This window comes from Diaporthe batatas (assembly GCF_019321695.1).
Source record: "Diaporthe batatas strain CRI 302-4 chromosome Unknown Contig00021, whole genome shotgun sequence".
NCBI classification, from domain to species: Eukaryota; Fungi; Ascomycota; class Sordariomycetes; order Diaporthales; family Diaporthaceae; genus Diaporthe; species Diaporthe batatas.
In genome coordinates, this window is record NW_025408568.1 from 207,857 (window position 1) to 219,245 (window position 11,389).

General features: G+C 53.9%; 2 protein-coding genes across 2 annotated transcripts; one reads left to right on the forward strand and one right to left on the reverse strand.

Annotated features, from left to right (window-relative positions):
• Nucleotides 1–255: 255 nt before the first annotated feature.
• On the forward strand, nucleotides 256–1,680 carry KVR01_012800 (uncharacterized protein; the record flags this gene model as incomplete). The annotated part of the gene is made up of 2 exons (XM_044789024.1): nucleotides 256–1,455; nucleotides 1,513–1,680. The coding sequence occupies 2 exons, from the start codon at nucleotides 256–258 to the stop codon at nucleotides 1,678–1,680; spliced, it is 1,368 nt and encodes a 455-aa protein (XP_044638271.1).
• An 870-nt stretch (nucleotides 1,681–2,550) lies between these two features.
• KVR01_012818 (uncharacterized protein) lies at nucleotides 2,551–11,025 on the reverse strand (the record flags this gene model as incomplete). The annotated part of the gene is made up of 1 exon (XM_044782522.1): nucleotides 2,551–11,025. The coding sequence occupies one exon, from the start codon at nucleotides 11,023–11,025 to the stop codon at nucleotides 2,551–2,553; it is 8,475 nt and encodes a 2,824-aa protein (XP_044638289.1).
• Between the last annotated feature and the right edge of the window lie 364 nt (nucleotides 11,026–11,389).

Sequence of the window (11,389 nt, forward strand, 5' to 3'; positions counted from 1 at the left end):
GGCAGTCGGCAATACGGATGCGACTCTACTTGCTTACCGTCCTGGGTTTTCGACGCCTTCCTACGGGCTACCTAAGCCCACATGTCCCATACTTCATGAAGTGGCGCTCATTCAAAACCATGCTCAGTGTCTGAGGCTAAGGTGTGAGATAATCATATTATCAGATGACAGGTTTATGTCCCTCGCCTACGGAACGATCAACCTGTGCATTCGTCGCAAGTCACTCGCATCTAACTTTACGCCGCCACAAAGATAATGGCTCCTTTAACTACGCACAGAAATTTCTACCTTCTACGGATGGACGAAGAGGAATTTCAGGAATATCTTGATGAGAAATTGGAAGAAGTCGGCATCGTCGACATTTCCGATGTGGAGGAAATATGCCCCTCCGCCCCTATGCAGGAGGGAATCCAGCTAAGCAAGATGGACCCCTCGGCACCGGATTACAATGTCGTCGCCACAATTTGTATCCACCCAGTCCGGGACAATGATGCGGTCGACCCCAGCCTTGTCCGCCGGTGCTGGCAGCAAGTGGTCGATCGGCACCCCATCCTGAGGAGCATACTTGTAGAGAGCGTGGAATACGGTCGTTTCTCAGATCAAATAGTCCTCTCGCAGTGGTCGGCGGACATCCGAGAAGGAGAATCGCTTGGAGATTTCCCCGAGCTTCTCGAATTCCCCGAGAACCAGCCCGCTCACCGGCTCACTCTGGTTCCTAGGGACAAAGGGAGCATACTCTGCCGACTAGAAATCGACCACACCCTCACCGATGGCATATCCGTGGCCATCATAATGCGCGATATGGCCAGCGCGTATGTAGGCGAGCTGCCGCCGACGCCGGCCCCGCGGTACAGCGACTACATCGCATTCCTTCAAGAAGACGACCAGGATGCGCACCTGACGTACTGGACACGACTGCTGTCCGACGCCCAGCCATGTCTGTTCCCGACGGCGCAAACCCCGCTCGGCAGTGACGCCGAAAACAATCAGCAGCTGGCAGTTCCCGTGCCCAATCTGCGGTCTTCACTTCTTCACGCCTTTTGTCTGAGGAACAACATCACGCTATTTAACCTTGTCCAGGCAGCCTGGGCACTGGTCCTCCGGAAGTACACGGGCATGGATGATGTCTGCTTCGGGTACGTCACAGCTGGGAGAGATTTGCCCATTCCACAGGTCGAGGACACCATGGGGCCTTTTATCAACACGCTGGTCTGCCGCGCGCAACTCGGCAGTGGTCATTCGCAGTCCGTTTCCGGGCTTGTGCAGACGATGCGGGGGCAATTCCTGGAGAGCGCAGAGCACCAGACGACGCCGCTCCAAAATATCTACGACGCTCTTGGGATGAGGCGCTCGCGTCTGTTCAACACTGCCGTTATGTTCAGACCACTTCACTTGGATGTCATTGGAAACGACACTGTGTCACTGAGCCTGGTAGGCAGGAAGTCTTACTCTGAGGTAAGTTTAAAGACTCCCAGCCGAAAACGAAGTAACGGGTCCTGACGCGTTATATAGTTCGATATCACCGCATCCCTTGAGCGGTCGGATAAAGTTGAGATTAGCCTGCACTACTCGCCTCAGACTATTTCGAAGGACAGCATCACGGAAGTAGCTTCCTCGCTCTCACAGATCCTATCCGTGATGCCTAAGTCAGCAACACTTTCCAAGATCACTCGCTTTTGACGCAAGCCAAATTTATAGTATTAAAAAACAAGCACCCAAGCATAGGCTAGGCTCGCGTTCTGCCAGACACCCTAGGAGCCACTCTGACGTGTGGGAAGATAAGGGGGAGGAACAGAGTAGAAAAGAGGACTGGATCTTGACGAATGCGCGATTGTTCTGATCAGAGGAAATCCAATACGAAATAGAGAACAAAGAAGAGTTCATTTTTGTGTGGAGAAATTCCTAATGTAATGCACTGCGGGCAGGGAACAAGCCTCTGTGGCCCGCACAGTATGTACCGCAACCTCATAACATTAGAGATCAATTTCTAGTCCAGTCCATAACTCAACTCATCTAAGTGGTCTGAGGTGTGGTAGTGGTATCGCTGTCGTGCTATTCGATTTAGCCCACAACTCGCTATACGCCCTGGGCTCTGACGCTACCTAGCTACTGTTGAACTGCAGTTCATGGTGAGATATTCCAAGGATTTAAGAAAGCTTTTCCTGTGTTGCTCATTAGTAATAGCTCCAACATGGCATAGAACATGGCAAGATACAATTTTTGAGCGCAACATTTATGCTCTACTCGGGGAAATTCAGGTGTGTGAATGAAGATGGATTCTAAAATTCTAAATACAAGACAACTCGAACCCCAGAAACGCGCACGCCTGGTCATGTGCCAAGATGATGTTGCTCAATTGAAGCTCGACATTTGGCTGGACTTCCATAAATACGATGTTTCAACAAGCTGCGAGGATAATATTTGACATGAAGTTGCTTTGTGACCTCAGAGATTCAAGTTGACTGTGTTGGCCCGTTACCATGGAACGCTTTACTTCGAGCTTCCGCGGCTGACTGGGCCGATTCGGGTGGTGTAAACGGAGGAATCAGTCTACAGGTTCCTGCAGACAATAGAAAAGGCAGCAGAAAACGCGTCGACCAGTGCAAAAGCATCTTTCTCGGTCATCAAAGTACTCGAACTCTGGACTTTAACGGCAAGGCCTTCATCAAGCTGTGTCGTCGTCACAATCGTCCTCTTAATTTCAACCGCCGGGTTCAGGTACAGCTGGGCCTTGACCGGCGCCCCCGCGAGGTTATGCTCGGGGCTGTCGCTCACGCCTTGGTGGAAGAAGACGGAGTCGGAAGCGGGCTGTGCGGGCCAGTCCGTGCATTGCGCGCGGATTTCGTCGATGCCCATGGTGTCGCCCTGGTCAAGGGCCAGGAACTGCTCCTGCACAGATGTGGCCAGCTCCGAGGCCGCCCACAGCTTGGAGAAGATCAGTCGCACGGGGACGAGGGTGATGCATGGGCCCACGACACCCTCGATGCCGCGGACAGGGTGGCTGCGGCCTGAGGCCAGCGTCACATAGACGATGTCGTCGTTCCCGGTGGCGGTGTGCAGGAGCAACGCCCAAGACAGGTTGGCCACTACGGCGAGGGTGAAGCCCTCGGGGATGGCTTCTGCCAGCTTTATCATCCCTCCGGCTTCAATCCTGCGAGGCTGCACGTTGGGAGACAGGTCGGCGGATAGTCTTGGCAATCCTTGTGTGAGACTCGAGGACTTGAGCAGCGTCCTCCAGTACGCGCGGGACGAGGAGCGGCGCTTGTCTTGGAGATTGAGATATGCTGAGAAAGGGGTTGAGATGGGTACCGGAGTTTTGTTGTACGCGCTTTCGAGCACTCTCAGGATCAAGGGGACTGATAGTCCGTCGTACTGGGCGTGTGAGATCCCTATGATGAGCTTGTAGCCGACGCTGGGTGTGTGGGCCAGTGTGAAAGACACGACCGGATGATCGAAGGAGGAATTCTTTTGAGCGATTTCGTTGATCTTGTTGTGGAGTTCCGCGGGGTCCTCATTCGTCGCCGTGATCGTCGTCAGCGCGACTGGGAGGCTCCTGAGCACGACCTGCCACGTCTTTCCCCTGGCACAAACAAACACGGTCCGGAGGACCTCAAGGTGGCTGACGAGGGCGTTGCAAGCATCTTGGAGATTCTCGGAGTCGACGGAAGACCCCAGATCCAGAGAAAAGAAATTTCGGGCCGTCCATGGAGCTTTGATGTTGTCCGTGACGGTCATGCTTTGGAAATCGGTAGTTGGCAGGATATCGAGCACGTCGTTCCGGAATCCCTCTTTGCCCAGGCGTTCGAGGACCTCTTCTTTCAGACCGGAAGGTATCAACGAGTAAGGACGCGGGACGGCCAAGACCGGCTCTAAAGCCTTCCGGGCTGAGAAATATGGAAGCTGTTGGGATATGGTCGGGAACTTGAGGATATCCGAGACGGCGATGCTCCAGCCGGAGGCACGCGCATTGGCGGCGATTTTCATAGCGACAACCGAGTCACCGCCCAGATGGAACAAATTATCTTCCACGCTGATTGCAGTTGGTTTCAGTCCCAGAGCGCTGGCCCAGATGTGCTGAAGCTTCTCTGCCGAACCGCTCACGTGCCCATTGTTTGCAGAAGTTTCCTCCCGGGACGAGATTGAGAAATGAGACAGCTGCTTGGATATAGTAGGGAACCTGAGGAGATTCGAGACAGTGATTTTGCAGCCATAGGTGCGGGCAGCAGCAGCGACTTTCATAGCCGCAATTGAATCACCACCCAGGTGGAAGAGGTTGTCGTTTATACTAAAGGTCCACGGATCCAATCCGAGAGCCTCAGCCCAGATACGGTGAAGTATCTCTGCGGGTCTACCGGCCGGCCTCAAGATATCGTTCGTCACAGGCGGCGGTTGCCCATTCGGTCTGCTGTGAAGAATGTCGCCAAAGCCTGGTTGGACGCGGGCATTGCCGTTGAGAGGATCATGCTCGAGATCCCTTTCCCAAACCGGCTTCAGTCCCGATGTCGGTGTTGATATGACTTCCTGCAAAGTGCTCGCAGAGCTCGATTGCAAAAGCTTCTCCAAGACAGAATGGAATCTATCCATGAGCAAACCCATACCCTCCAGTGACGCCACCTCAGTGCTGACGCTCATTCGGACTTTGAATCCCTCGTCGTGGACGCGGCACTCCATCATGATGGGATACGTAGTCAGCTCGCTCTGTTCTGGTCCTTCTTGCCATTCGCCAAACATCCCAGAACCGGGTTCATCGGGATACGCGGGGTCGTCTTGCTTCACTACAAGATAAGCCTGGAACTCACATGCGTCCCGGCAAGACTGGCTCATCCGCCGGATATTCTGGATCCCTTCCTGTTCATGCGGGACCATCGATGCAGCGTGGTTTTGCAGCCTCTCGAGAAGATCCTTGACTGTCTGTCCATGCTGGAATTGGACCCGCACGGGAACTGTTGCGATGGTTGGACCCATGACGTTCTCGATGCCATCTACCGGACAGGCTCGGCCAAAGACTGTGCTCGCAAACGTCACGTCATTCACTCCGCCAGAAAGTTGACTTAGAACGATGCCCACAGCTGCATGGACGAAGGTTGCAGGGACATGGTGGTCGCTGTTGAACTTCGTGGCCCGCTCGCTCTGAAGGAACCCTCTCGAAGGGGGCTCGGTCGTTTCACCGTGTTTGACGAGTCTAAGACGGCCGGCGCCGGACAGATAATCTTGCCAGAACTGCCTTGTCTTCTGTTTGTCCCGGTTCATGAAGTACTTGATGAAGACAGAAAAGCTAACATGCTTCCCGAGACTCATGCCTCTGTAGGCGCGCTCGACCATTTCCAGGATACGCGGCAACGTCCACGCATCGTAGAGGCTGTGGTGCATTGTCCACACGAGCCACCTTCCCTGGCCAGACTGGCCATTGATGATTGCATACCGGCTCAGAGGTTCGCCGATCCCCGTGGACTTGGCCATGTCTGACTGCAAATAGTCTTCGAGGCTTTCTGCGTGGGTCCATTCGATTCCCCGTCTCAAGACACCTTGGAGAATGCCATGGTCTTTCGTGAAGAAGAGCCTGGTTCTCAGTATGGGAAGAGCGCGTACGACGACCTCCCAAGCATCGCGCAGCCGGTCCAGTGAAATGTCGTCCGAGATGCGAAGAACCCTTTGAGCAACGTAATCTCCAGTGTCGCCGCTGGTCAACGAGAGGAGGCCTTCTTGGAGAGGGGTGCACGGCAGAAGATCCTCAATCGCATTCTGTTCGAGCCCGTGCACCGCTTCTATCTCTCGACAAAGATTAAGGCTCTCCGAAGGGTTCGGAAGCAATGAAAACGGCGTGATGGTAGCGTCTTGTTGGTTCATAGTAGAGGACCTGGCCACCGCAGCCAGGTCACGCAGGCGTGGGTTCTGGAAAATATCCGCCACTGTGACACTCATTTTGTGTTTTCGGGCCTCGGCCGCCACTTTCATCGCAGTTACTGAGTGACCACCCAGCTGGAAAAAAGTATCATCCACGTGTATGGCCGAAAGCTCCAGGTTGAGGATCTTGCTCCAGACCTGCTGCATCTTTTTCTCGCGTTCAGTCATCGGGATAGATGTGGCCTTTTCATCCTTCTCCTGCTGATTACCTTGCAGCCCGGCACGTTTTGCTTCGTCACGTAATAACCGGCGGTCTAGCTTGCCGGTGAGTGTGTGGGGGACGCGTTGGATGGCGAAGAACAGTGTGGGTATCATGTGCCTCGGGACACGCTGAGACATTTTGTTTTCGATTTCGAGCTTGTCAGCAGTTGGGAGTGCCTTGGCCAGCTGGCCTTCCGTAGGTGTTGTCTTGTCGTCGGTATCAAACTTGACGAACGCCGCCAGCACACGCTTCCCGCCCTCAAGAGTGACTATATCAGCGAGGACTTGTGAAGCACCCGAGATGCAGTTGGCAATGTGCGACTCGATTTCTCCAAGTTCCACACGCTGGCCGTTGAGCTTGACCTGCGCATCCTTGCGCCCCATGTAAATGAGATTCCCATCATCGTCGTACCTGACGAGGTCACCAGTCTTGTACAGCCTCCTTTTTCCAGCTTGTATTTGATCAAGACGGGAGTTGTGGATAAGGAAATTAGGGTCGTAGATAAATGCCGCATCGGTTCTGGCCTGATCGTTCAAGTACCAACGAGCCTGCGCTGGGCCCTCCATGAGCAGTTCCCCGATCCCCCCGATGGGGACGAGTTCATCGTGGTTGTTTGAATCCACGACCCACGCCCTTGAACCAACTGCTTTCCCGATGGGGTTTCCTCGGGGAAGCCTGTCGAGGTCGACTTCGTAATGAGTGCAGGTAACGCAGCATTCGGTTGGTCCATACCGAACCTGAATTCTTGGTGTCCGCCTCCTCGGGACCCGAGTCCACCGCTTCAAGTCTTGCTGTGAGACAGCTTCACCCCAGAAAATGACCGAATCGACGTCGGGGACCTCCTCCGGCCCTATCAGGCGAAGTATAGTAGCCGTCAGAGCCAGACTATTCACTCCAAAATCCCTGATCGACCCATTCAGGTCACTCATAGCATCGTCATCTGATGGAATGCAAATACATCCGCCGCATGCCAGCGTCATGAAAATTTCGTCCACCATTGCGTCGAAGGTGTAGGAGGCAAATTGGAGGATGCGAGTCTGAGGACCGTACCCTTGACCTTCTGCACGTGACAGGAGACTAGAAGTAATTGCTTGGTGCTGTATGACAACACCCTTGGGCTCTCCGGTGCTCCCAGAAGTGAAGAGTATATACGCTGCTGTGTCAGGGCTGATATTCTTGAGAACGTTGGACCCATGACCCGGGTCGGACCTTAGCCGTTGAATGTTGAGCATAGATGGTCCAACGACCATGACAGCGCGGCCATCTGCCTCTAGCAAGCCAGCATTCGCAGCGGATGCGACCATCACCGGACACGGAATTTGCTTGAGAACCGTCTCCCGCCGAAGTTTCGGCTGCTTTGGGTCGAGGGGGACAAAGGCGCCGCCAGCCTTCAGGACGGCCAGCATTGTCACGACAGCCCAGATGCTCTTCTCGAAGCATATAGGTACCATAATCTCCGGTCCGACGCCGGCTTGAACCAAAAGGTTTGCAACGTGTGACGTGGCGAGGTCCAGTTCCGAGTACGTCAGGCGCCCATCCCATGCGTCGACGGCCATTGCGTCGGGTGTCTCTCGAGTCTTTCTCAAGGAGATGTCGTGGAGCGTTTCTTCGACAAGAACAGGGACGGTGTCGTTCCATGCCAAGATGCGCTGTAGGTCATGCGGTGACACCGGTTCGACGTCAGCCAGCCTATGGGACAGATCCCCCTGCAAAAGCTGCTCCAAAACGTAGATGAAGTGGTTGATGATCCTGTCCATTTCCGACGAAGAGACCGTTTCTTGGTCGAAGGTCGCTTGGATGTTAAGACCATCGCCTTCCAAATAGCACTCGACCATTATGGGATAGGTGCTCACCCCATTTGGGCGCCCTAACTCGCTCTGCCACTGACCAAGCGCTCCAGAATCGAAAGAGTCGGGGTCATCCTGCTGTACAGCCAGATACATCTGGAAATTGCAAGCGTCTCGGCAGGATGAGTCAAAGCCGGCGATGCTTTGAATACCTTCCTGCTCATATGGTACCATTGCTATGGCGTCGTTCTGCACGGAATCCAAGAATTGCCCTTTGGTCATGTTAGAATCTATCCGGAGCCTGACCGGAACAGTCGCAAGCGTGGGACCCATGATGTCTTGGATATCGTCAATTGCTGCTTGCCGACCGGATACGACGGTTCCAAAGACGATGTCGTCTGAACCCGTACGCTGGCTGAGAACAATTCCCATCGCTGCACGTATTATGGTAGTCGGAACGTGATTCTTGCTTCTGCTGAGTGGGAGTGGCCGGCGACACTCTGCAAACCCTCTCGAGTCTGCTGAATCCGGTTTGTAGACGCGATTTGGGAGTTTCGTGGCTTCAGAGCCTGAAAGATACGATGTCCAAAACTTTCTGGCTTCGTCCACATTGCGGCTAAGGAAGCCTTTCACAAAAGCGTTGAAGTTGGCCTGGTTCCCGATGCTCAGGGCTTCCTGAGCGTATGCGCGCTCAACCAACGCAATCATGCGCGGCATTGTCCAGCCGTCGTAGATGCAATGGTGGATGGTCCAGACGAAATACCTCTCTTGGCCTTCCTCCACGATGGCGTACCGCACCAACCGATCTCCCAGCTCCATGGGTATAGCTCTGTCGCACCTCAGATACTCGTCCAAGTCGTTCGCCTGCTTCCAGTGAACTGCATCCTTGACATAACTCTGAAGCAGATTTCCTCCATCATCAGCGAGGAAAATTCTGGTGCGCAGGGCCGGGAGTTGTTCGACGACAGTTTCCCAGGCAGAGCGGAACCGCCCAATATCCATGTTGGGCGAAATGTGGAGGACCCGCTGGATCATATACTCACTGCCGGTGTCGCGGCTGGTCAAAGATAACATACCCTCCTGTAGCGGCGTGCATGGAAATAGATCCTCGATGGCATCCGGTTCCAGATTGTACGATTCTGCCGTCCGATCTCTAACAAGTCGACCCTCTTCGGGTGATCCAAGCAAAGAGAAGGGAGCTACCGAAATATCCTTTTTCTTGCTGGGCTTCGAAGATGCTTTTGCCGCAAGATCGCAGAGCCTTGGATGCTGGAAGATGTCCGCGACCGCAAGCTTCATCCCCTGCTTCCGTGCCTGGCCCGCAAGCTTTATGGCAGCGACCGAGGTGCCGCCAAGTTCAAAGAAGCTATCGTTGACGCTGATTTTCGACTTTTCCACCTTCAGAATATCGGCAAATATCTGCTGGAGCTTCTGCTCCCTGCTGCTGATGGGTCGAAGCGCGGTCTCGCCGGTGTTGTGGACCATCCCGCGCTGTGAGGCTGCTTCTCGGAGAAACTTGCGGTCAATCTTCCCGGAGGTAGTCATCGGAAAAGCTCGACTGGAGAAGAAGACAGCGGGCACCATGTATCCGGGCAAGGCCTTGGAAAGATTCCTCTGCAGAGAAGTAGAATTGGCCATAGGCTCCAAAGATATTGGAGCATCGCTATTGCCATAGAATTCTGACGAAGTCTTCTCACTGGAAGAACGAATAAAGGCCACAAGTGCCTCTGTGCCGTCTCCGTAAGAGACAACCTCAGCGATAACACCACTGCCATGTGGCACGTACTCCAGAATTTGGGACTCGATCTCTTCCAGCTCAACTCGCTGTCCATGGATCTTGACTTGAGTATCTTTGCGCCCAACGTATAAAAGCTTGCCGTCTGTAGTGTACTTGACCAGATCGCCAGTCTTGTATAGCCTACCCTGGCGGCCAGGTCGATCGTCAACTCCACAGATCAACCACTCGGGATCTTGTACAAATGCTTCTGCCGTCTTTTCTGGGCTGTTCAGATAGGCTCTTGCCAGGACTGGACCCTCAATCAAGAGCTCTCCAGTCAAGCCGATGGGCGTCAGGTGATTGTGGTCATCAGGGTCAACGACCCACGTAACGGACGCGGCGCTTGTACCGATGAGTCCGGGTGTCGACCTGGTTGTGAAATCGGTGAAGACGCAGTCGACGCAGCATTCGGTTGGGCCGTAAGAGTTGATTACACGGGCCTTACCCTCCCATGGTGCGCATGCAGCGTGGGACAAGAACTCTCCGCCGAAGATGATTGTCTTGACCAACGGAACCTCGTCAGGACTGATCAGTCCCGCCACTGTAGTAGTAACCTCGAGTAGGTTGACGGACATTTTATTAATTGTCGATGCCAGCCTGTTCATCCTGTCTTCTTCAGAGGGTACGCAAATGCAGCCTCCGACACCGAGAGTCATGAAGATCTCGTCGATACAGGGGTCGAAAGTATAGGATGAAAACTGAAAAACTCGGGAATCCTTGTTGTATCCCTTGAAATCGCGTCGACGGACCTGGCTTGACACAATCGCGCCGTGCTCCATAACGACGCCTTTGGGCTCTCCGGTACTGCCGGATGTGAACAAACAATAAGCTGCGCAGTCTGCACCGACAGATATTGGCGGCAGAGCTTCTTCCCGTAGGTGTCCGAGTTCAGACGGTCCAACGACGATGATTGTGCGGCCGTCTTCCTCCAATGTCTTGGCGTGTAAGACTGATGCGATTGCTACCTTTGCGCGGTCGCCTAGCTGCCTCAAGACTTTTGCCCTTCGAAGGGCTGGTTGGGCTGGGTCGAGAGGAACAAACGCAGCACCAGCCTTGAGCACTGATAACATGGCCACGATAGCCCAGGCAGACTTTTCAAAGCATATTGGTACCATCATGCCGGGTTCGACGCGGCTGACGTGAACGAGATGGCTTGCTAGCCGTGTCGTGGCCCTATCAAGCTCCGAGTAGGTGAACCTGGCGTCCCATGCGTCCACCGCCAATGCATCTGGTGCCTCATTCGCCTTTTCCACGAAAAGACCGTGGACCAGGCCATCCATGGCCTCTGGCACCGTTGCGTTCCACGTCCATATCTGGCGCGTGTCCATTCGAGAGGCGTATTGAGACTGTTGCATTTTCGGTCGTAATATTGCGTTTGATCGGTTGAGGGCTTATTAGATATTCTTTGACGCAGTCCGCGGCCAATGTGTTGAACAATAGCACCACGCAGTGATGTTGAGGAGGAATCTTATAGCATGACAACTACCCTACGCTAGGGCATCGGGGTCTATTGGTAATGGGGCAAAGAAAGACGGCGTGTCTCTCAACTTCGAGACTGCGTGCTGAGTTAATTAGATGCGATATTCAACTTGGCAAGCAGTCCAGCATCAATGCTGTTTATGGCTATAAGCAGCGCCCTGTTCGGATGAACGCCCCGGCCAGTGGTTGCATTTCCACAGACGAATATCAAATTCCCATTACAGTTTTTCCAATATCGAG